Source organism: Antennarius striatus, chromosome 6 (genome assembly GCF_040054535.1).
Source record: "Antennarius striatus isolate MH-2024 chromosome 6, ASM4005453v1, whole genome shotgun sequence".
NCBI lineage: Eukaryota > Metazoa > Chordata > Actinopteri > Lophiiformes > Antennariidae > Antennarius > Antennarius striatus.
In genome coordinates, this window is record NC_090781.1 from 24,008,653 (window position 1) to 24,035,504 (window position 26,852).

Below are 26,852 nucleotides of genomic sequence, written 5' to 3' on the forward strand. Positions count from 1 at the left end.
TCGCCATTTATGATTCAAAAGTGGATAAAAGTATTTCAAGGAACATAGTAAATTTGAGACAAATATTTACTTTAAGGAGGGATTTTCAACATATCAATACAGTGTGCCCTCACGTATTCACGCATCGACGCTCATGACTCCACCTCATCGCTGATTTAATCATTTATTCAACCTCGTAGTTAAACATACATATAAAGTACTTATTTCCTGTTCTGGTCGGCACCTTTTCAATGAGCCACACCTGTGGAGGGGGGTGGAAGACATTAGAGCATACCACTGTGATAGGGGTGGTAGAATTGTGTTAAAAACTGACATGTATTTTTCAGGGAATCTTTAAATGCCTGGATCAATTGTATCAGAATGTTGCATAATAATAAAGAATAAATCAGGGGGCATTAAACCACCTGCAAGGTTTCAAAGTCATGCTTTTTTTTTTGTAACACATTAATCCTCTCCTCTCCATTCACCAACATGAAAGCCATGTCCTGAATTTTCTTTTCAGACTTTCTCATTATTAATTTATTCCTCCTATAAAGGTCAGGATTTTCAGATCACATTTTAAAAGAGCAGAAAGAGAAATTTGATTTCACGACATGGGAGACTATATTTCAAATGACAGCCAGTTAAACTGCTAAATATCCTGCGCTGAGTAAAAGATAAGTAAGACTGGAGTTGTCGAAGACGCACCTCCAAAAGCAGCAACTGTGTCAGAGTGACAAAAAAATTGAATTAAAATATAAAATCCTTCTTGCAAAGTGTTGACGTAATCATCCTGCATTTAACTCCAAAATATCACACATGACCAGAATTATCTGGAGGGCCCTGATGAGTCTGCCAACAGCTCGGCAGGTGTAAGGCTGGATCTGTAAACTGATCACATTAAAAGACAATCTGGACTTAACACCGGGACCGAACCCGAGTCCCAGAGCAGGTTTCTGCTCCAGCTGTTGGGGTTGAGTGGGAAGCATCAGGATTATACTGGCCCCAAACTCCTGGAGTCAGACCATGGTTTTAAAATATAAATTTACCGACAGAACAATGTTTGATTGCTCTTTTTTTTTTTTTTTTACTGTCGATGATAAAGCTTTTGTTAATTTGATAATAAAATGTTGTTCAATCAAAAAGAAGTGTTGTCTTTGACTTGCTTTGACCACAGTGAGATACTTTTTCTCTTCCTGAACATTTATTAGAAATTTAAACTTTTCTTTCCCGTGATGTTAGGGTTTTAGATCTTCTGTCCACTTCTAATTCAGACTAAATGTTTCTTTATTGAACATCTCCAAAAGGAAAAAAAATCAAAATTCACAAAAGGAACCAGATATACTTAATGGAACAAACACTTAACATACACCATGTACAATATGATGCTGCTGCCTGATGGAGGTATCATCTTCATCATCTCCTTCATCCTGGTTCTAATGGGAGAAATTTGCTGCAGGTGTTTGATCCATGGATGTGTCCAGGAAACAAAGACATCATCAGTTCGTGGACATAAGATTCTAATGCAGGTGGTCATTGTGGTGGCAGAGGTTTGCACAGAGGCAATTAAAAAAGCATCGGAAGGAGAAAAAAGGTGAATATGTTGCCCAAATATGGTGTCACTCCTCATCTTGCAGTCTATTTTGTGATGATAATAACAGGATGACCATTAAATTATGGACTACTTTCTCTGTGCTTATGCAATTTGAATGGGTGCTGGTATTGTACCATTTCTTATTATCTCTCTCTCTCTCTCTCTCACCACACTCACTGTGTCTTTCTGTTTGCTTTCAGGTAACCATGACGATGTGCAGAACAGTCCTCACAAACATAGAGTGGCGTATCAACAGCACAGTGAAAGCTTCACGAAGTCGGCTTTGAGAGGCAGCTCAGTCGCCCATGAGGAGATGTGGCCCCCTGCACTTGTAATATAACACCAGCCTCAATGTTTTCTTAATTAGAGATACTTTGCTTGAGTGATTTATCAAAGCGGGGCAAAAGAATGACATCTGCGTCTTATTTTTCTGGTTAGCATAACAAACTAGGTGTCTCCGTGAATACCTTATTTTAAGATCACTGTCAGTGGGCTCATCTAGGCAGTGACATGAGGTCGAAACGGGCCCCGGAAAAAACATCGGATACTTTTTCTCCCACACAGCAAGACATGTAAAAGAAGGTGTTTACCTGGCGGAGGTGAGCAGTTTCCTGATGTTCAGAAACTCAGTCAATTGCGTGCAGCTCCTCGCTTGATAATTAACGTATGACTGTGGCTGTTTCTGGCTTTAATGTTCCTCCATGCAGCGTTGGAGAAAATCCTCTGACATGCGAAGCACGCTGGTGTCCATGCGGAGATGATGCTAGGAGACATACAAGCTAAACATGAAAACAAGTAGAAATATTAGAAGAGGCTGAAGTAGTGGACAATAAATCTATTTTCAAAACTATCTTTCTTCCAGTTCATCAGACGAGTCATGCGATGCTCGCTTGATTGAGGGAAATAGAGGATTGTCATCTTGGAACACATGAAACCTGCTCGGTGCACCTCCATCTCCCTTCTTATCTCTGTCCAAATGCCAAATGCCAAACAGATCTAGTGACCTCATATAATTAAAAAAGAATGTCTGAGGACTAACATAACATTAGCAGCCACACACACACACAGTGTGTGTGCAGAATGTGCAGCAGGTGCTGCGTTGATTGAAATTGATGACTGTGTGTGGACAACATGCGCTTTTCCTTGCGTTATAATGGATTTACATGTATAGATGGTGTTTTAATGATTTAATGGCATTTTGAGTGGGGGGAATGGCTTATTCTAATACTGCTTATGCAAATTAGGCTCCGGCACACTCACTGCATCACTTGCCACCCATGCACAAACACATGGTCTTTCATAGATCAATGCCGTCTTATAGCTCCTCGACATTTTCCCTGACAGCTGCAGAGCACGCCTCCGGTCTGATTGACCTATCTGCTGTTGTTTCACCATGTGATGATGGTTGTCATCGCCATCCATCGATCATCTGTGTCCGTCCTGCTCTGCATCTGTAAGAAATTGTACATTAGTGACATCCTCGTTCTTTTCCCGCCGCTAGCATCGCTCCTCAAAAACATTATCAATTTACTCCCCTCCACCCCCTGTTGGTTAGGATTTTAGATATCATTTAATTCATTTAAAAAGAACAGACAGTAAAATTTGATTTCACGACAAGGGAGACTATATTGTTAATGACTGTCAGCTACACTGCAAATTATCCCATCGCTGTGTGAAAAATAAGTAACAGTGGACTTTGCGTAGGAGCACCAACTGTGTTAGTTAAAAAAAGAAAAGAAAAAGAGAGAAAGGATTCACCTGAAAAGTGCTGATGTAATCATCTTGTACTTAACTTTAAAATATCAAACATGACCAGAATTATCAGGTGGGCCCTAATGAGTCTGCCAACAGCCTAGCAGGATCTGTAAACTACTCATTACCAGACAATCTGGACACAACACCGGTACTGAACCCGAGTCCCAGAGCAGATTTCTGCTCCAGCTGTTGGGTTTCGCTGGCCCCCACACTTCTGGAGTCAGATGATGATGGTTTCCCAACATGCACTGCAACAGAATCCACCCAAAGTTGTGATACTCTCTTGTTCTACCATGTCATATGTTTCCATCAGCTATGTGCTGCAAGCTAACATGCAATACAACCAATGTGAGGTTGGAAGCAGCCACGGTGCTGGGATGTCGACACACAACTCAGCTGGAAAGACTCGCTTCAGCAAAACGCTACGCTCTTTATTTAACATTACATTACATGTCATCCAATCAGACGACTGCAGGAGGAATTGCACTTGCCACGAGTTTACTCTCCGTGGGCAAGATGGCAAGTGTTAATACCAAGTCCTGTCTCAGCATATTTGTTGATTTATAGCCTCAGTAATATATATTTGCCTATCCATGCATAAGATATACTTGGTTTGCTGCATTGAATGTGGACACATGCCACACTGAAAGGTGCCTTCCGGGCAAAGATTTCAGCGCACATTACTACTGGCTTGTACCGATTCTTTCTGTGATGTATCAGACATTTATCTTTACTGAATTTAATTAAACCAGTTGATATTGTGGTAATTAAATAAACTTGTGTGAACCGTGAGCTTTAAATTTTGCTTGTAGTCATCCACGAAGTCCTGTGTTTGCCATTGACACATCTGTGAATTGATTTGCACAGAGTTCAAGAGGTTTGGGGAAAGGATTAGTATTCAGGAGATATGCTTATACAATATTATTTCATTACTATTGTATAAGCACTACAAAGAGTCATGTTCCCTTAGAATTAGCCTTTTATATCTACAAAGGGAGAATGTCCTCCTAGCCAAGGTTTGCCGTGTTCCACCACGTTTCTACAGCAGCCCTGAATGGTCAAACTAAACACCACCTATAGAGACGCTCACATATATTTTGATTGCCACAGCCACAGCAAGAAAAAATTAAACAAGTTCAGTTGAGTTCATTTGCAGTGTGTACATTGGATCTTAAAAGCCTTCTGCATCCTAAAATTGCAAATCATGTATTCAAATCAACCAGACAGCAAAACAGCACCTTATAAATTAAGAATACACAACGCTGCTCCATTCTGTTTGTTTAGGAAGATTTTCCAACTTTCTGTTGTTTAATGCAATGTTGAAAATGTATTGAATGAAGCAATGAATGAAGTATTGAATGAAGCAATGAATGCATTGTAGAGTCCAGATTAGAGATGAAGACCTGTGTGTGAGGTCAAATACATTTTCTGTATCCACATCCAGGCCCAGATGTGAGCAGAGCTAAAACCACAAGTTTCCATTTCAGGCCAGGGTCTTGAGCATTTCATTTATCCATCCATTTTCCATAACAGCTTATCCTGTGTAGGATCATAGGAGGCATGGGGGGCAAAGACAAACACCCGCTCAGTATCACATTCACCCCCATGGTTAATTTAGAGTCACAAATTCAACCTATAGTACATGTTTCAGGAGATGGAGGGATCTCAGGGATCCTGGAGAGAAATCACACAGATACATTCATACAGTGAATAACAAAGGACAAAGAATTGCTCTTTGTGCTTTTACATGAGATGACATTGAAAGGTCTTAGCACTGTTGTTACCGGAGTGTTCATTTTCTCCAGTCGAGTGGAAATCATCCAGCAAAATGCCTCAATCAGCTCGCTTGATAAAAAAAACAAAAAACTTCACGGTATTGATGATGAAGAAAACATTACACAGACGTCTAAAGATAATTAAAATTTAGAGTGAACTAGCATATGTTTCAAGCTTGAACAGAATAAAGCCACAGTAAAAATTACCTTTGTGTACCTGAAAATGTCAACAACAACAAAAAAAAAAGAAGAGAGACAGAGAGGGAGAGAGATTCTGCTGCACATGGTGGAAAAATCTGTTTGAATTGCTTTCCCTATGACAGGTCATAACCAAACAACTTGCATCGAGTTTAGAAATGTTGTGTGTGTGAATCCACTTGTGTGTTTGTGTGGGCAAACTTGCACTAATTCTCTCATTTCTGCACGCATTTGTGTTTTCTTTTATCTCTGTCAGTCTGCAGAAGCTGCCAGCTGCAGGCGGAGTAGCTTCAGTGTTAGGGGGCGTTCAGACAGAAAATAGCACTGCTATAAAATGCAAAGGTCTATCCAGTGGGGGGGTGCTTCTTCAGGTAACAGTGAGATGAAGAAATATGAGCCAGGGCAGCCGGGTTATGTAATGGATCCATGGCTGGAAGGCGTCCGAGGCGCCAAAACACTTCACGGTAGTTCACAATTCTATAGGTAAAATTTTTCACCCCAGGGAAGTTATTATGGCTGTAATCATATCGTTCTCCATCTCAATAGCTTCAGGATTAACAACGCACAGAGGTGGACAAAGTGTTCATCACCGTTAGTGGGGTAAATAGACCATAGTGTAAAAATAGTCCACAGTAACTGCTCTCTATTCAAAACCTTAATAAATTTAAGTACTGCTAGAAAATGTTAGGGAGAAAAAGTGAAAATATCCACTGTGAGCACACAACAGCAATATGTAGACAATTATGTTTGTGTTGCTGTTGGATTAATGACTTATTTTATGGCTCTGCTGTTTACGGTTGAGCCCATTTTAAGTACTTCATGAACTGTCCAGTACTTCATATCACATTTAACCATTATATTACAGTAAACTCCTCGTTACTCGCCGTTAATGCGTTCCAGGACCACCCGCAAATAATGAAATCCTGCGATACAGTGACAAACTATTTATTTTATTACAGTTGTTAATTTTTTAACAATTTTTTAACAATTTTTTTGTTAATTTTTGAAGAAAGCCAGATGCTTTACATGTGTTCTTGTCTCCTAATTTAAACATTTATGAACCATCCCCATACTGATATTAAACCACCTTATATCTGTATTACCTTTTCCCATGCTCTTATAAATTGTTTAAAGCGCTTCTAAGTGTTTCTTCAAAATACGATGTGCACTGCGTTCCGTGAGTCTCGGTCAGCCAATAGAATACACATACGGTATCACGTGACTACCTACTAAAAATCCGTGATGTGGTGAAGCCGGGCATCTTGTAGCGCGAATACGGATTACTGTACATTAGTACCTCTACCTACGAAATTAATTGGTTCCGGAAGAAATTACCTAAGTAGAAAATTTTGTAAGTAGAGACGCGTTTTCCATACAAATGGCCTAATCCCTTCCAAGCCCCCCAAAAATCCAGACATAAATGTTTCATGAAGCATAAAAATGCAAAACATGTAACAAATACACGTTACAATTAGATTATTACACAATAAATGAGAGTTGTGCATAATGTAAAAAACAAAGAATAGAGTAAAGAATAAAAATGACGGTCACTTACCTTTTAACTGCTGTCCTCATTGTTTTTTGCCCTCTTTGGTTCATGCCCTCTTGCCCCCCCATGAACAACAGAATGAATTCCAGTCCTCCTTCTGAACTTCTCCAACCACCCACGCAACGCCTTAAACTCCTTAAACTTCCTTTAGTTTTAATAACGTGGTGATTGTAGATGCATTACAGCCATATTCTTTGGAGAGATCAACCAAACGCATCCTTTTCTCATGCTTTTCTATTACCTCTTGCTTTGTTTGCACGGACAAAAAAAACTATTTTCCTCTTTTCTCCGTCACTTTCTTGGGGTCCATAGTGAATACTCAAGAAGCTAATACAGTATACTTGCGCAAAACTATCTGTACACCTCACGGGTCCAGAGCCGAATGAGGAGGACACTGAAGAAACACTGATCTAGCTCCATACAGAGGTGGAGTGGCATCCCTCTTAGCCAATGGGATGCCAGGAAGATACTAGGTAATACCCAATGGCAGAGCAGCTATGAGAATGGTGCGTTCAGGAACCTGTGGGAGCTGGGAGTATCAGCCGATACTGTATTTTTACCTTAAGTAAGTAGAAATTTCTTTTGTAACTAGAGGCAAAATTTTCCTGCTGAGAAATTTGTAAGTAGACAATTTCATGAGTAGAGGTACCACTGTGTATATTTCTGAAAGGTGAACTCTTCAGGAGATCAGAATAAGAACATTCAAGATGATTATAGTTTAATTACCTCAAGAGCTAGCAGGATATAGTTTCACACACACAAAATCCAAGACTAGGCTGTACTTTCTGGTGACCTTGCAAAGTCGGGCTGAAGTCAGAGGTATGGATGATGTTTGGCAACTGAAACAGAGGCCTTCCATCATATTCACGCTTAAAACACCTTGTGTCACTAGCTGTGAAGCTCTACAGCGGCTCTATCGACACATACCCCATGTCGAGTGTCAGCTTCATCCAGGGCCTTGTAATTTATCGCTTTGTGTTAATCAATCAGAGACAACCTCGCTTTTACTTCTGTAACACACAGTTGTAGTAAATATAAAAATGCTGTTTAGTTAAGGGGAAAGGAAACAAAGTGAAAAAAGTATGAGGTGAGTCAGAAGGGTAAAAGGGTTTGAAGTCATTTATCATCTTTGTTAAAGGTAGATAAATTTACTATATCGAAATCATGGTATGTTTTACATGTAAGATCTTTCAAGTAGCATAAAATAGTCCATTCCAGGTAAATTAACAAGCATTTTTCAAGAAAGCAGGATGCTTTACATGTGTTCTTGTCTCATCTTCACAGCCGTAAGATACATTGAATTTGTCTTCTGAAGGGAATTGTTGTTTTGCCAAATTGTACCTTCGATGTGGCCGTTTTACCCCACCAGGGAAAACTGGAAACTGTTCCGTGTCTCATAAATAACTTCCTGTTGCCAAAGCAGGCAAATGCAAGTATGCAAACAAAGACAGAGAGGAACTCCATGTTGGGGCCTCTCCTCAAACATAAGACAAAAAAGTGATCATGTAGACGTTAATGCTTCAAAGTTCAAAGTTGAGCTTGATTTCTTCATGCTTTAATGAGTTGGCCACATTTTTTTCTAAATGAAGTTTAGTTGTAATTGACTTTAATTCTAAATGAATACCACTTACTGTGCCAAAAGAGAATTCCGTGTAAACACCAAATCTGGCTCCGGCTGTGTTCTGCCATGTACAATCTGCAGGCCTGCTTGAGCTCCTAAGGGGTATCGTCATAGAAAAAATGCTAATGCACAATCGGAGTGCCAGCAAATGGTGTAAATGTGCTGACTTTCTCACTCTGCCCCAGTTGTTTTCGACTGGGATCATTTCCAAAGCTGGCTGCTGGAAGTGTCCAACATTACTCCAGGTAACATTCTTCTTGACGACAGGTGCTGCGTCAGCCGGTGTAGAATCTCTACTCTCTGTTTTCTCGATGGTTGGCACAGTTTTGTGGTGAGTTGTTAATCTGATGTGGTGCACAACGAGAAGAGATGGTCCAATTATCTTTGGATGTCTTTGAACTGGATGTGCCAATCAGGTTGCAGAGTGCAGAAACAAATGAATATAAAGTGGAAAACAGAACCTTATGCTGACAGTTGTTATGAAAAGCTGGTGGCAAGGTTTTTTTGGGGTTTTTTTAACATATCCAGCACCAAATATAAATATTATAGTTGGGTATTGGTTTATCTACCCATTTATTCTCACAGATTAAAATGTGGTCTCAAGTGTTGGAGCAGGTCATCCACTCATCACAAAGTTTGGTCTCTGTAATCTTTCCAATCTCTATGTTGAAACAAATCTTTTGGCAGCACCTTAACCTTAAATTGCTCCCAATGGTTTGGTCAAAACCTTTCATTATAGCTGACTTATTGAGGAAGGGTGCCTGAAATTACATGTTTTACAAATTCGACAATTTAACAGCTTGTGGCCACAGGATGAAGGTGAAAAATAAAAGAATGGGGCTTTAAACTATAATGACACAAGAGAAGAAAAGAAGGGTAAAGCTTTTCTGACAAAATATTTTCCACTATAAAAGGACAGGCAAATATCTGATGAAAGAATTTTTTTTTTTTAAAAGACTGAGAAAAAAATGGACAAAACTAAAAAAAAATCCGGCATGGTGCTGTGATTTATTGGCAATAAAATAACATGCCATGAGAAAGCATATGGTTGGGTTTGAGAGGGAAAGTGCAAAGACGAGCAGGTGTTTGATTGTAATGATTTTTAGACAATGCTGTGCAGCAAGAGATAATGTATAGAATTATGTCTGACATCTGCAGGTGGCGAGGAAGTAAAGGAACATTGACAACAGGATGGAAGCATCGGAAACACAAGTATGAGACTTCTCTGACTCTGTTCACTAAAACTCCTCTTTTCTATCAGCATCAATCTTTTCCTCCCCTCAATTCAACTTTGACTCCCCCGCGGCATCGCCCTCACCCCGGCCTCTTCCTCTCGTGTCTCGTTCTTCCTTATCTTTGCCTTGTTAGTTCCTTCCTCGTTTGTTTGTTTGACAGACAAGGTAATTACCAGAAAGTGTACAAGGGTCCCACCTGAGAGGCTCCGTGCCGAGGTGTGTGCATGTGTGTGTGTGATCCAATATAATTATAAGGGATTAAGATGTTTATCACACTGCTGTTTTAAATCTCGCAGACAACAGAACATAGACAAACAGTAATAGAGGCACACATACACAGACATCCCCGCAGCGGTGCACTAATACTCTCAATATGAATGAATAGCAGCGCTTTGCTTAGTGAAATTTATGACCTCCGAATTTCATAAATGTGGGAGAACAAATGTCAGCTTTAGTTTAACAAGAAGTCTTTGCTTCATTTGCGAATACGGACAGTTACGAGCGCCTCGGATCAAAACTGACCAAAGATAACCCACTGATAACAAGTCTGACATCCAGAAATTGAACGTCTTTTTTGTTGATATCAATTTTAGGTGCTTTCAAATTTATTTATTTTTTCCAAAACAGCAGTTCTGATTACATTAAAGTGGATTTGAAGGCAGTTATTTGTAGACACTCTTGAGGAGGTTTGTTTAGCCCAGGCAGACATGATAATGTCATGGGGCATCAACATGTATTGTAAAATGTTTTGTTACAAGACTAGAGCATGAAGATGGAGAGTTGTGTGGATTTCCTAATACATGATTTAGCACCCTGCAATTTCCTCTTTATACTCTTGACACTCTATGTCCCTTTTATATCCTGACATTGTGAGTCACTATGAAAAAAACTAATATGTTGTAAAATTACTCTGTTCTTCCACTTGCAGAAAATACAAAACCCCATATGATGTGAGTATCACACACACACACACACACACACACACACACACACACACACACACACACACACACACACACACACACACACACACACACACACACACACACACACACACAGTGTTTCATTCCTTCCTCATCTCACTTGAATCATGGCTTGCGGTGAGAATCATATAACATAATATTATATGTATACAGTATAGAAAGGCATTTGTATATGGCAAGTATGGTTTACACAGTGAAATGACACCAAACAATGAGAGAGAATGTGAGAAGACAGTGACTCTAAAACACTCTAGCTAGGAGAAGACAGTAGGGATCAAACTAAATACAGATTTATTTGTATGTAAAGGCTGCTGCTTATAGATGTGAATAATGACATGTAGTCTATGCTACATGCAGAAAGTCCCCTCATACAAGTGTGTACGCTGGGGGGTATCGAGATGCAGGAAGGGCATCAGAAACAACACTAGTGGGTCAAAACAGTGTCTAGAGGACCCTGAATGAAAAATGTGCACTGAAAAGATCTTTAAGAACTCCGGTTTGGTCCACCAAGCTTGAATCTTTAATCCATACAGAACATATCAAATACCCTTGAGGCTATATTGGCTACAGTACACACTGTATATGTGGCAATAAGCAGCTGTTTGCTATAATAAAATCTGGGGCATTAGCTCCCTGCTCCCTATACAGAGAAATATTTGTGACCAATATAAAAGTATTGAAGGTATCTCTGCAGACGTGCGTCATTGGTGCTGTTAATAATATGTTGTTTTTTTTCCCGAGCATCACCAGTGGGCAGACAGTTATCTCTGCCTTCAGTACATTTACTTCACAGCCTCTCTGAAGCCTCTACGAGTCATTTATGAATAATGAGATTTTTTAAATTGCTTCATTGTTGTTGGATAGAGGGGAGTTTGCATATTCTCTGCGCCCCTCTGGGTTCCACTTGGAGCCTCCTGGTTCGTCTCACAATCTATATGACCATGTATTTAACATGTCTGGAGCCTTTCAGTGTTTCTTTCTCAAAAGAAAAAAATAGCGAACCAATATCTGAAAGTTTATATATACACATATATACAGTACAGTATATATATACAGTATAGATATATAGTATATTTATATATATTTATTTTATTTTTTTAATACCATAACAAAGAATGAGCTAATGTTGAAGTAACATGATTCTGCATACACTATGCTATCTGAATCTGAATTGTTCTGCTGACAGTAACACAAGTTTAAGTTTTTACTCTTTTAACTTTGAAATAATTTTTCTCTATGATTTATTCGTCTGTTGAAAAATGAACTAATAAATAAAGAGTCCAACAAGATGGAGAGGCAAGAAAAGGTAAAGAAGAAAATCAGTGTTCCATTTGAACACTGAGTTTTATCACACATGCACACGCACACACACACACGCACGCACGCACGCACGCACACACACACACACACACACACACACACACACACACACTCCTCATTAGTGTCTAGACCATTTCTCTATTGCTCCTGTAATCCACCTACCTAAACCCTCATCACGGTCATTGCAGTGTTCGAAACATTTAATGAACTGGCATGTTGAAATAAAGTCGCATAAATGAAATGAATAAGAGGGAACGAATGTGACGAAGTGTAATAAAGCAGGAGAGGAAAACCAAGAAGCCCTTGGTATTGCAAACAAAGAAGACTGATCCATAATCTTCATCTCTTAAGTGCTATATGAACACAGAGCATTCAATGGAAGCGGCTAAAAAGCTTGCCACCGACAATTGAAAACAAAGTGATAAAAGATGAGTGAGATATACAGACAAAATAAGATGTTACATAAAAATAGTTTCAGAACAGACAACAGCAAACAAATGAAACTGTGACCCTAGATATATACATTATTCCTGTACTGAATTAGTGCAAAACATTTTAAAGACAAAAAGAGCAAGAAATTCAGCTTTATATTCAGGCAGTATTTGTGTTGCTTAACCAACCCTCCTTTGGTGATGGAAACACTCAGCGTCTTGTGTTGAAGATTCACTTGCAGAAAAACACAAACCCTCAGACATAATGGTGAAATGGGTCTTTTGTATCATACCTGTTTGCACCAGAACTATAAGTGCAGCTCTGTGTTGGCTGTAAATCTAATATTTAACCCATTTTCCTGCTCTGCAGCACATAGATTTTACTTCCGTTCCTCTATAAGCAGAAGCTGTTGTGCAGCCACATCGGGCTTCTGTAGCTACATTTTCCGAGGTTGTAATGTTTATAATGTGAAGGATGACCTCCTGTCCTCCCCTAATGAAAACACCAACTCACTGCTGAATTCACATCTATGAATACAAGTGAAAATCCATAACATTTTGCTCCCGCCACCAGAACAATCAATGTTTCGCTCCCACCTTTTGGTCTCCGTTCTATGAAAACAGGTCTGTCGCTGCAAGGAACAGGGAAAAAAGGATCCTGGTAAGTAAAGAGAGAAACAATATGTAGGTTAAAGTTGGACAAAAGATAAACTGGGAAAATAACAGTAGAGGACAGATATGTAAAACAAAAGAAACTCAGTACTGAAAGGGCAATACAGCTATGAATAGTGGCGAGGCCTCAATATCAAATCATAAAAGATAGAGTCAAGGGGAGAGATTGTTGGAGAGCAGATCAGCAATTTATTCACAAGAGGTGGGAGGTCTTAAAAAATAGTGATCACACTTGCAAAAAAAGAGAAAGGATGTCACAATAAATTAAAAGCACACACAAAGCAATGAACCACATATTACAAAGCAACACAAAATAGACTGACATGGATCCACACAACATCATGATGTGCTTTGTCTGTAAACTGTATGCTGAGACTAGCAGCGTGACAAAAATCTGACGGTTCATTGGAAAAACTTCCCCACGGAAAAAAGTTACACAAACATAAAGTTGGCCACTTTTTATTAGAATATGTCGATGTATGCAGATGTATGTATGAGAGATGAGCAGCAGTCAAACAGAGAGAGAGAGAGAGAGAGAGAGAGAGAGAGAGAGAGAGAGAGAGAGAGAGAGAGAGAGAGAGAGAGAGAGAGAGAGAGAGACCAGCGTTGATGCACACAATATTTTTTTCCAGCAGAGTGACAACCAGAACCAATCAACAGGTTCAACACAATCAGATGTGCATCAGCAGCTCTGCATTATACAGTTTGATTAAAAAACAACTGAATCATCACTATTTTAATCTGTTCATGTGCCCAATTTGAGTCCGGGCTCTGGCTCATCCTCTTTCTCCTCCCAAAGGCAACAGGAAACACTGAACTTAACCATTTTAGAACCGGGACATTGAATAATTTTCTATGACTATCAAACTACAATGATAATAATGTGATTCAGGACTCTGGGGCAACTCGGGGCAGGTTATCATGGACAAGGATTCATATTGTCAGAGTCAGATTATGATGGATTTGCTTTATGGTACAATGACACAATGACAGCTTTGTGTCCTGTCATTTTAGTGCATATTTTAAGGGTTTTGTGTGTTTTTATCTGTGTAAATTTGTACAGTATAATTTTTCTCCATTCAAACTAAACACCTCCCAAAGCTATGATCTACTTTAAAAGTAAAAATATTTGATTCCGTCAGGTTACGTGTTTGTTTTTATGGCTTTTGTGTATTTTTCTGTTGTGTGTGTGTAAATCTGTACAGTATACACCTACCAAAGCTATTATCTACTTTAAAAGAAAAAACTCAATTAATTTTACAGAGTATTCACCAGCACAGCAAATAATGACACACATACACTGAGAAACACACACCCTTTAAAGAAAAGAATACATTGGTGTGTTGAGAAAGAAAAAAAAAAACACTTTCCCACATTTTCTTGCAAAAATTTTAGAGTCAAACAAATGAACATCTTATTACACAAAGTGTTGTAAGATAATGTAATAGCAGTGATTTTATTTTATTTTTTTAAATGCCAGTTTCCTACAAAGGGGTAGTTTGTAGGACACTGTTAGACAATTTTGTCAATCATGTGAGTAACTGACAATAATATGCCCTTATGATAAATATCTAGCACACTTTGGTACGTCAGTATTTCACTTTTTCTCTCGTCAAATTGTTGATTCCGTCAGGTTAGGTGTTTGTACAGCAATGTAAAACGCCCCCATGTTGCAATGTGATGGATGACCTCCTGTCTCCAACTAATGAAAGTACAAACTCACTGCTGTAGTCGCGTGTATGAATACAAGTGGAAATCCACGACATTTGCTCTCACCACCAGCACATTCAATGTTTCCTTCACGCCTTTTGTCCCCATGTTATAAAACAGGTCTTGTTGCTGCAGGACAATGCGCTAACAAAGAAAAATGATATCCAATGGTGAAGCAGGTCAAGGCTGGCCTGAGATAAACTGAGATAAATACAGAAGAGGACAGTTATGCAAGGAAGTGAGCACTGGAAAAGGTGACGATTATAAGAATTACAAAGCGGGGAACCATTATATAAAGTCACAGAAAGAAGAGTCAGTGTGAGAATTACAAAGGACATAACACAATTGCAGAGGCGTTACAGACTTAAGACCACAAATAAAGAGAAATGACATTACAATCAAAAACAGCACACACAGTTCTGAGAAAATGAGGCCATTTTAGAAAGCAACAGAACCAGTTTTAGTTAGACCCACAGAGCTTCATGATTTCATCGCATTTTTGGGGAGTCTCCAAACAATATGCTGAGTCTGAAAGAGTCTAAAAGAAACACTTTCCGAAGGAATCAATCGTCTCACAAGGTATTTCACCAAGATAATAGTCAGTTTCAAATGTAAACATGCATTCATTAACATATCACATCACTGCAAATGCTGTAGTCATTGTAGGGGGGTGGTCATTGGCGGTGGGAGTTATGGTGGGTGCAATAAATCGCTGTAATCCACAAGTGCGTTTGGGATAATTCAATAACGCGACAATGCAGAGGATGCTGATATGAATAACTTCTGTCTGATGATTTATCTTCTCTACAAACTAGGTGAAAAGAAAACAACAAAAATTACTGCTGTTACTGTGTGTGAGTGTCTTATGCTCATTTGTCACATGCGTTCTTTTATTCACGACTAAACAGACCCTGAGGCTGTTTTGATACTTCAACATAACGCTATTCAGGAGATTATGCAAAGTCTTCAAAGTCTCAACAAGAAGCAAACCACATGCGGTGACTACGACCTACGATCTGTCCACCCATCCATCCTCTGTCTGTGACCAGTGGTGTCTTCAATGAGTTGGGGTTAGCGTTGCCCTGAGTTTTATCACAGTTCTCACTTAAGGGTGTGATTAGTTTCATGGAAATGTTGTGTTTTCATGACCCTCTTTGCCTGTTAGATGAAGAGCAGCTTTTCATCATAGGTTGTCTTGATACAGAATAGTGTGTGCGTGTGTGTGTGTGTGTGTGTGTGTGTGTGTGTGTGTGTGTGTGTGTGTGTGTGTGTGTGTGTGTGTGTGTGTGTGTGTGTTCCTTTGTATTTTTGTCGGGACATTCTCCTCCTCTGTGCTTGTAATCCAATCTACAGACATATAGAACTAATAAAAATGAGGCTCACGTTCAGAGTGTAAATCTTATTAGCAGGCAGATGTTCAGACAGCAGAACATATGGAAGCTGAAGGGTCGTGTATTTACCTCAGGAGTTGATAAAGACTGAAGTAGAAATAAAGGGAAGGAGAATGTTGGATTTACATTTACCATGACATACGACAAAAGTAATGCACCTTAAGTGGAGACAGTGTAATTCAGTGGAATGCAGGTTTTGAGGCATTTTACATGAAAATTGCAGTGTAAAAGTAAAAAAAAAAAAAAAAAAAAAACAAGGTGAAAAATGACATTAATTACATGCAAGGGAATCCATTTCAAGATTCTCGTATTGCGTATACTGATTTACTGTCAGAAGAACATGGCTTACATGGACAGTTAATTAGAACATGAATGTTTTACGAATACCTTCTGCTTTGCTATATATCCAGTCAAATGCGAGGCAAGTCTTATGTGAAACATACCTTTTCATGATGTAAGTTGTCAGTGAAATGTCCTCATATAAGATTTATATTAGTGTGATCAGTACGCGTGTAGGTTTTAGTGGTCTCGGTCCTTGCCATAAGAATGTTCTGGGGTTTTTGTGTTATTTGTTTTAGTACACATGCAGGTAGAGTAATTTTTTTCTATGTCTCTATTTCAATACGACCATTTAACTTGCTTCTTCAAGGGCCTTGGCATTCTGGGATTGGGAGAAAGACTCAGATGGAGAATGAAAAGGAATGAAAGAGAAACTAGTTGGGGTCAAAAAGGGACATGCTATAAGTCTGGCTGCATAAAGCGGTTTATCCATCCACCATTTGCCTCTCCTTTCTAAACAAGATGAGAGCCTATTAGGAACCATTAGCAGTCATTAGTTAGCAGTTGGCTGCATTTCAACAGCTCCTTATTATGCTGTTACTTCGTATCCTTACTGCTGACCAATGCCGTCTTCTGTTCTGGTGGCAAAGCAATGGATGCAAAAAGAGATGTTCCTACAAGTCCTCTGTTGAGGCAAAATATTCCATGCTTAAAGTCCACTTTCTTTGGTTTGTTGTCATTATTAACTCTACTCAGTATCAATAAGTTAACGTCAGCAATACTTTGACACTGAACTAGGATGGACTTAAAAACAAAAGAAACCTTTCATGCATTTTAAAAAGTGGACCAAAACAGCAATTTCTTATCAAGTTATGTGTCGTTTAAAGTCGTGTTCAGACATTTTAGTGCCGGGATAATATGTGCACCATCAAGAATTCATAGAATTGGAGTTGCACTTGTAAAGTTTCATCCAATAGTGATGAAAAACAATTTGGATGGCGTTGGCATAAAACACATGAAACATATAATCTCTTGCCAGGTGTCAATGACAGAAGTGGCCAGAAAACTCCTTCTGGTCTGACCATTGAAGTTAGCATGATGTTGCTATGAGGTCAATGAAGAGTGTCACTATTTCACTCGTAATTCTACCGGCCAACTCTTTTTGTAAAGTTAATTTAGTTCAAGGACTTTTCAGATCTTCTCAAGGACGAAGAACCTCTCTCCTGTCTGAGAACCAACCTGCTGTGATGGAACAGAATGAAAATCCTGGTTCAGATCTTTCCCTGTCAAAAGCCACCAAAAAGGAGCTGGCCGCTGTTTCCTGGATCTTCCAAGGTGAAATTCAGTTTCTCATGCCAGAGGGGATAAGAGGGGGCAAGACTTACTCGCTTATCCAGCTGTGGGGCATTCTGGTCACCACATTATGATTTTCCCCCGGGCAGCACAAGACACTCTATATCAATGCTACAATGCTACAGCAGGGTGTCTGCCACGCCAAAGCACAGTTCTTGGTGTATTTGCTGTCAATACAGCACCAGTCCAACAGATTTTCTTTTGTAAAGAAAAAGTAAAAATAAGAAAAGAACTTGATCTCTCCAGAGGGTTTTTTTTTTCTTCTTTCAGGAGCCAAGAGAAAGTCACCGCCGCAGCAATCTGTTTTATCACGACCAGACTGTCAGCTTGTAGGTGGGAATAACTCTCCTTCAAAACATGCATACACAGTCAGCCTCGTGATACCTGCTCCGCTCTGCACTGGTCAATTTGCATTCAAAACAATACATTAATAATTCACCTGCATTTTAATAAGCGAGGCAAGCTGAAGCACGTTAAAACAAACACTGTACCCAGTGGACGAGTAGCATCATTTAATGCATCTTTGCCAAGTCTGCTGGCAACCACCATTCTGAGGGTGGTGGAGATCCAGCATCTGTTTCCTCCCTCAGGTGAGAGAAGAATGCTGCATCCTTTTTAATATCTTTACTCCAGAGGGGGATATCCTGTAGGAGGATGAGGAGGAGGAAGGCTCAAGATAACAGAGAGGACACTTCAGATGAAGGCAATGCAGATGAAGGGGGAACCGTCATGGAATTAGTGTGTGCATAAGAGGGCTTCTGTACACGTTTCCACTCCTGCATGGCTACATCGGAAGGGCAAAACATGTCCATATACTATTTGTGGTGTTCATATTTAATCACGGTTCACGAGATTTACAGTCAGTCATTACGTTAGGACAATCAAAGACTTGAATTTAATTTGGACTCAATTCCATACATCTAAATGAGATTCTAAAGATAAACATCATCAACAGAGAATCACTTTAAAAATGCTGCATGGAGCTCACCAGAGATGAGGGTTGACCCGTTTACATACATTAATATTCTGTCGACACACAGCACACATTACTTAAGCATAAGCTAATCATGGAAATTTTAATTACATACAAGAAGCACACTAAAGATTGAGTAAGCTCCATTTCCCAATCTTTGAATTGCTGCCATGCAAAGACGCATCTGTGTTATGGAATGAAAAACAAAATTAGTTCGAGGAAGGAAAACCTTTAATTCCCTTAAGGCTAAACTAGAGGAAATTAACTTCACACCCTGCAGTCAGAAACATCAGGATAGATTATAAGCCATTACTTTTTAATATATAACAGACATAGATGTTGGCTCATGTTCAACTTATAAAAAGTTTAATTTGTCTTTTGTATGTCAGTGTGTAGGTAAGACTCAAGTTTCTCCAACAGCTTCTCTAACTATTGAAGCAATGACTACTCCTGGTTAAAGGCTAGATTATCAGCGATAGTGATAGCTGCCAACACTTCATACCATAGTTGGAGAAGTTTTTCTTTGTGATTGCTTAGTCTCCATTTCCCATGCATCCTTGGCTGTCAAAGTGGTAGTGAAATCGGCAATGCTCTGCAATCATGCGTCTCCGTCGATCTAGTTCTACATATGACATGGTTTGTCTTGTTTTCCTGTTATTGTCCTTTAATTCATCATGATATCTGCATATCCTTTGCAGTTCATTTAACAAACTCCACTTAGCATTTGGTTGCTTTGGTAGGAGAAATCTGAAGTTCCACTTTATTTGCTCATGCAAAAATCAATAATACACATAGACCTTATGAAATGTGGGTACTGTATGTTCGTGTGTGATTTTATGTGTGCGCGCTCTATCCAGCAAAGTCAGTCATATAAACAGCATGTTTGGCTGCTCTTCAAAACCAAGAAGATTTGGCACAAGACTATAGACCCCTCTGTGTCACGCTGTGCAGTTCTGTGTATCTGTCTTTGTCTTCCCCTCTGTTTGCTGATGAAAAACCTTCCTTCTTTATATTATCTCCTCTGCACAATAACGTCTGCTCTGTGAATTACAGAATCCCCTATTTAATGTGATTTGTCATTGTTAAATATACACAATAAACCATATGTATAATGTTTTATCTGTTGATAATGGATGCCATTTATTTTAACTGTACCTTCTTGAATTAATTTTTTTTTACATCACAGCCCAAGAACATTTTTTTAAGAGAAGCATTTACCTTTCCATAAAACTAATCCATAACATTCACTTTTTAGCCGCACTCAATTGTGTACCATGGACTGAGCGGTGTAATTAGTGTTGCTGCTTCTTTATGAGTGACTTAATTTTTGTCTTTTCATCTCACTCAATCCAGCAATTCTTACTCCTTTATATGGTACTTGGGTTGAAATGGTTTCTCATTAATGTACGTTATACAGCTTCTTTCCCTGCTGACCGGAGGTTTACCACGTATTTGGCAGACGTACCAATGGCTTCCGGTAATGCTGTGATTTAATCTTTGTTAAAAAACATGCTGATCCTTTCAAATCTCCTGCAGTTTCAGATGTACAGTAGAAAAAAATGCTAAACATGGACACTTGGAAGTATTGCATTAAACAATGGAACAGATCCAACCAGTGCTGTTGGATTTGTGGACTGGATGGATGACGGAAATCTACGTCAAATAAAGTACCGAATGACACAAAATGTGATCAGACACAGCATTCGATTAACGTTACACTTATCAGAAAATAAATCCATTCATTACTCAGATTAGTTATTCAATAAGCATATCACCAACTCTTATTTACATGAACCATCCATTTAGTTTTTATTAATTATTCAATCAGCATAACACATTCCTTTAGTCACATCAATCATCCGTTTAATCAATTTTATTGCCAAATAAATAAAATATTTTTTGGGGGGGTCTCAGAATAAACTCCACTAACTTTACTCTTGTGTTTGCGCTGACTTTATATTTTATACTCATACTTATGGGGTCAATATCATGAATCATTTCATCCACATTTTTACTGGGAATTTTCCAACTACACCTATTATCAACTACAAAACCAGAATGATCAGAATCTTATTCATGCATGAACACAGCAGGTAGATTTGTGTAGCATCGGCAGTGAGTTTGGCATCTCCCTGATCATTTTGATTAAACTCAATGTTTTGGGTATCCAATTTAAATTGGCTTTTGGACGCATTTCGCTAAAGTTTTTCTTGGGTTGTCCCAACAGGAAAGAGACCCCGGGGCAGCTCAAACATAAAAGCACCAGAATTTTACAGACTGTAGAATTTTGCAGGTGGGAGTTTTGCATTAGGGTCATGGCCATCTTGTTTTTATGGAGCCAGAAGTGAAGCCTGGAGGATGTCTTCCTACACATCTATCCTGATTGGATTTGACAAAGAGCTCGTCTCAATCATAAAATCACCACGCTGTACAGATTACCCTTTCCTATTGCATGTTTTATAAAAAGGAGAATCTAATTCAGTAATTGAACAGGGTGCCTCATTGAAATCTTGCACAAGATCATAAACTTGACAGAACACATTTGTTTACCGAGGTACTAAAACCAGTAAGAAGTAGGGTTATTGTCTTAGACGCCCCTTCTGGCAAGGATGGAGGATGGATGGAAAAATTAACCATTATTTTCTCCTTCTGCTATGAAACATATTGCACACTTGGGATGCATTTTCATGGAGTTATTTTATATCAAGCTGGGTGTTTGTGTTTCATTAGATTTTATTGATTATAATATTAACTATTAGGTTAAAAAAAAAATTAGAATTTGAAGTGCCCTTGTTACGTTCAGTAATTCACTCGACCTACAAGTGACCCAAGCAGCTTGAGATTCATCTACAAGTAAGGTTCTCATGCCTTGAATATCCGCAGCAAAATAATTCTGTAGATTAACAAGGAATCGTAATCCCATGATGGGAATAAAACTAATTACATCGGCAGTTTTTTTTTTTTTCTATCTCTGCTACCCGAAGAGGTAAAGATTCTATTTAGTGTAGCTTCCTCTCACTGTGTTAGTGTGTCTCAGAGGAAGCCTTCTATCTCTGCTTTGTTAGGTGTGGATGCCTACTCTGTTTCTTTATCACAACAGGACATTTTCAACATCTTTAAAGCAATAATTGAAGCACATTATAAAGCTGAACACCACAGAAAACATTCACTACATCTTCAACAGTGTTTGGAACACCCCAACGACCTCTTCTCTTTTCAAGCATCAGGGTCTCAGTAATTGAGATTCTTTTAAATTTTAGAACATTTCAAATTGATGTCATGGTTACCAAGGTTTTTACACGTATGTTCACATTGCCCTGTTATGAAATTGTTCCTGCTTTTCCTAACCCTTTTTATATGAAGAGTAGCTGCAAGGTTTTCAAATATCCAACTGCTTCAGGGTCAATTTAGCTCTAGTGACTGCTTTGCTTTCACACAAACAGAAGTTTCCGTGGATTTCAAGTGGGGGTAAGGGTATAGAATTGTAAAAAAAAAAAAAAAACGTTGGAAGCCCAAGACTGAACACTATTGTATAGCTACATTTTCAATACACATTGCCGGCTCGATTCTGCTTCAACTCTTCTCACCTTTGTAGTATTTGCACAAAATTTATGTCCGACTCTGCTGATAGAATATTCCACATTGTCCCATGCAGACCAGGGTTGAAAGAACATGCATCAGAGGTTGCTGAGGACTGCAGGAAGGAGGCTAGAAAATTTACAAAGTGTTGGTGGAATGTTTAAAAAAAAACCACACCATCACCTTTTCTCTCTTCCCATATCTCCCTTTCTCAAATTGATGTCCTGAACTGCCCTCCCCTCTCCCAAACTAGTCCAAGCAGAGAACCACCCACCTCGAGTCTTGGATCTACTCAAGGTTTCTACTCATTGAAAGGCGTTTTCGTCTTCACTGTAGGGGTCTCTTCATGAGTAGAGCCATTATAGAACTACACTTTAAATACAGTACTTTAACCATGAACATAATTATTTTGTTCATATGGCGGAAAGTCCTACTAGCACAGAAGGTTCAGCAACGTTCTTTATTGTCTGTCGAGCAATGCCATTATTTGAGTAGCTATATGATCAATATTTAATTTCACTGATTAGATTTCTTGAACAGACATGCAGTCCCCCTGATGAATCGCTCCTCCTCCTTGTCAGTGTTAACGTAAGGGTCTTTCATGTATCTGTCCAACTCTTTGGCTGCCACCAGACTCCACAGTCCCTCTTCCACCATCCGCTTCAGTTCTCTGTCTAAATCCGTTGTGTATCCCTCAGAGTTTGAATGAGCCCCCTTTGACAAGCCAATCAAACCTCCTGTAGAAGACACGCAAAACAAACTGATTGGAACCGATCAATTAATATGTTTAAAAACATTCATTGTACAAATAGAGGGACGATGGTGAATTTCAATAATCCACCGTTATAGAAAGGTTGACTTTATAAATTGATGTGTTTGGAGAGTTACCGGGTTTAGCAGCGTTATGGAGCTCCTGTAGAACGCTCACCGGCACAAATCCTTCACCTAAACCACCAGCAAGTATCACCACATCAAAGGTTCCTGACACCAGGAGGAGGGAAGTTGGAAAATAAAAATAGAAACTAAAATTAAAATCAGCCTGAAAGTGAATTAAGAACTGATAGAGCCAAAGAGCACCAGCATAACACAGCAGTTTCCAATGTCCATTTGGAGAGGGAAGTAAAAATTCATAATTAAAGCAAAAGGCATAATACAGGCTAATTTTAGTGGTGTGTTGAACAGCCACAAGTTGGTTCTGAAGAAAGACCTAAAGTCACTCTGAAGAAATCATCTTTTAAGTGAAGGAGACAATAAATGGCAGTGGATAACTGCAGGAATAGCGATGATTGCAATAATTTATGCCTTTATTTTCACAGTAATATTCACAAACCATTCTCTGCAGGCAAAGGATTGGTTCCCAATACGGCCAGTTTGAGGTCCTGATAGATGCCCAACCTGGCAGCTTGCTCCAACATGCCTTTACTGCAGTCTACTCCCACAAAGTTCTTGAAGCCCAACTCAACCATCTACAGAGACAGAAGATGAGAAACATTAACAGTGATTATGTGAGACAGCAGGGAAACATTGAGGCAATCCTGACAGAAACCGCTCAGGGTTTAAGAAAAGTTTGGGTCCGTCAAGACCTCTACAAAAGTTTATCAACATGGGAAAAAACAAGTAGGAAAATGAATGAGAAATGAGGAGTGAAATTATACGTGTAACAGTTTTTAATTTCCAAGCATTGTTCTAGAATTATATTGCATGCCAAAGGTCAATTTATGCAGATATGAAAAAGGCAGGAGTATTGAAGTTTTTGCCTTACCAGTTTGGCAACACTTCCAGACCCACAAGCAACATCCAGAACCTGAACCGCCTCACGATTCCCAGAGAAGTTTGCATGCAAACAATCTACCAGCAGAGGATGTAAATTGTAGCCCAGCATGTTGATATCCTGTCAAAAAAAAACCCCAAAACATCTCAGTCTTGACATGGCTACATTTATATACTGCTGTGACCACAACCAAAATTAAAGATAAATGTTTCCTTAACAGTTTCTGTAGACTGACCTGTTCGTATGTCGGGGCCCAGCTGTCATAGAACTTGGCCATCTGGTTTGAGTTAAAGCCCTCGGTACCCTGAATGAGGGTCTTTACCTCATCCAGACTTCTATGCTTGGCTGACATGATAAGCTGGCTTCAAACCTGTCAGGGAGGAAATATTGTATGCTCTCAACATGATAGCTGTTGACATGAAGAATCCAATACAGGACAGAAAATAAAGTGCACTCCGACATACTTTGGTAGTTCACACGTTTGATCCTTCTTTCCATCCAGTCATGACAACCAAACCAAACAATAACAGAACAGAAGCTGGCCCATGACTATAAATGACTATCACAACTCCTGTCAGGCCTTGGGTCCATTCATTTATTCTACCCACACTAGTGTTTTTCTGTCATTAATATATCCTGTCTTTCCAGAACCCCATCCAACCTTCCAGCATTCAATCAGTTTATTCCTGTCACCTGTGTTGCTCACCTGCCGCTCAGCATCCAATCCAACTACATGTCTTCTGATCAGTCTTCAGTTCTTTGCCAGATTGGTAGTAGCTACTCTCCAATATTCTGATCCATGTGATTACTGTGTTCTGAGTCTGCCTGTTTGCCCACTCCTCATTGGATGAGTTTGCCTGATCTTTTGATTACTTGGTTTTGGACTCTGTAATTAAACTGTGTATTTGGAGTTGGCTCTACTGTCGTGGTTTTGGGTTTTCCCTGTGTGCCATGCGACAATGACTAAATGATTGCAAACAAGGCAAGCATGCTTTGTCTTTGCCGAATTATAAGAGAAAATAGCAAGAAAGCACTGGATGATAACCCTAACCACCACCTTAAGCAAATAAAAATGGTAAAATAATTATCAGTTCTAAATATTCATGAAGGTCACTAAATAGATGTCACATAATTAAAGTTCAAAGGCAAAATCCTCTGAGTAACATCTGAAATTGTGATGACTTGTGTAATCAATTTGAAAATTAAAAATAACTCAGCACTTTGTCTCTTCTGGGAGAAACAGGTAGCTGACTTGTAATACGTCTATGAGGTTTTATATCCAGCAGTGATGTGACGTAGTGATGTCCGCCCCGGACTCGGTAGGCGTTTCTTTGTGAACCACTGCTTTGAAGCCTACTTAAAACCAGGAAAAATCAACGTTATTGATGGTGTTTGAACTACAAAAGTGGTTCATTCACAGGTGACCTACTGGCGCTTCATTCACCAGGTGAACCAGTTTAGTGGTTCCCATCAATGGGCGGGGATTGGAAACACCGGCCGGTCACAGATGAGTTAGAATGGATGAAACGTGTCAATATCCCTTGGATTAATCAGATTAGCGTTCCGATTGATGACAGACAGTTTGCTTTCTAATTTCTTTGCAATGGAACGAACTAGAAAGACATCTCAAGTCTGAGAACATTTAGAACTGGCGCCGCCGAACAAAGTAGATTTGAATTTTTTTTTTTTAAACTTATTTTCAAGCTTTGTTGCTCACACGGTAGAAAAGAATAAACACATCATCTTTATTTGAAGATGCAGATGCAATTTGCAGATGAAGTATTTGCTTTATTCCAGCACCTGACGTACAATAACAACACGTCATCAATGATGACCGAGCCAGACATTAGAGTAACGCCGGTGGTGCTGCTGTGATGACGTCTCAAGATTCAGACTTTTGTCTCACAACATACCTTTTTTTTTTCTTTTTTTTCCAGTGACACTAATCCTCCAATGTAAATCACGTACACAAACACCCATGTATATATTTATATTACATTGACATGCATGAACATGTAATCTATATCTCTTATTGCTTTATTGAACCCTTCAAGGATCAATAATCATATATCAATCTTCTATAATGTAAGGCTACATTATAGCAAGCAAAGATTAATACATTAAATTAAATTTTATTCGGTTTTATTTAGAACATATATGCAATACAGGAAACATCAAAGCGCTCTTTTCTAGGCTCATCCATCGTTGTGTGGTTGCAGTACAGCCAACCTGCCAAAGAAGGCGCACACGTTCCCACTGAATGGGGCGCCGAGGCACAATTGTCCCAAACGGTTTGAAGCCCCATGGGGCGCCATTGGGACGTCACTATTTTCATCATATTTTTGTAAATAATCGAAACCGTAATCATTGTATATACTTGTACTTGTATTTTATTCTTTTTAACTCTTTTTCTACCCTGTTAAATTATTGCACTGCAAGGAGTTGCCCAACATCTCATTGTACTATGTATAGTGACAATAAAGGCTTTCTATTCTATTCTATTCTATTCTATTCTATACTATTCTATTCTATTCTATTCTAGTGTGGCGTTCCGTATCGAGGCTTCGAAGCGTGATTTAATATCAGTATGGGGAGGGTTCATAAACATTTTAATTACCGTAAATAATAAGATAAATAGTTTGTCGCTCTATCACGGAATTCATTAATCGCGTGTGGTTCCTGGA

At 39.1% G+C, this 26,852-nt stretch overlaps 1 protein-coding gene across 1 annotated transcript in view; it reads right to left on the reverse strand.

The window, feature by feature from the left end:
* LOC137596217 (methyltransferase-like protein 27) overlaps positions 1-24,841 on the reverse strand; it is a 154,479-nt gene extending 129,638 nt beyond the window's left edge. Inside the window, exons 1-6 of the mRNA XM_068316526.1 lie at positions 24,633-24,841; positions 24,404-24,538; positions 24,160-24,288; positions 23,728-23,863; positions 23,286-23,378; positions 22,940-23,134 (exon numbers count right to left, since the gene is read on the reverse strand). Coding sequence (XP_068172627.1) covers positions 22,940-23,134; positions 23,286-23,378; positions 23,728-23,863; positions 24,160-24,288; positions 24,404-24,520 — 670 coding nt within the window. The 5' untranslated portion in view covers positions 24,521-24,538; positions 24,633-24,841. The remainder of the gene's footprint in view (positions 1-22,939; positions 23,135-23,285; positions 23,379-23,727; positions 23,864-24,159; positions 24,289-24,403; positions 24,539-24,632) is intronic.
* Positions 24,842-26,852: the final 2,011 nt, after the last annotated feature.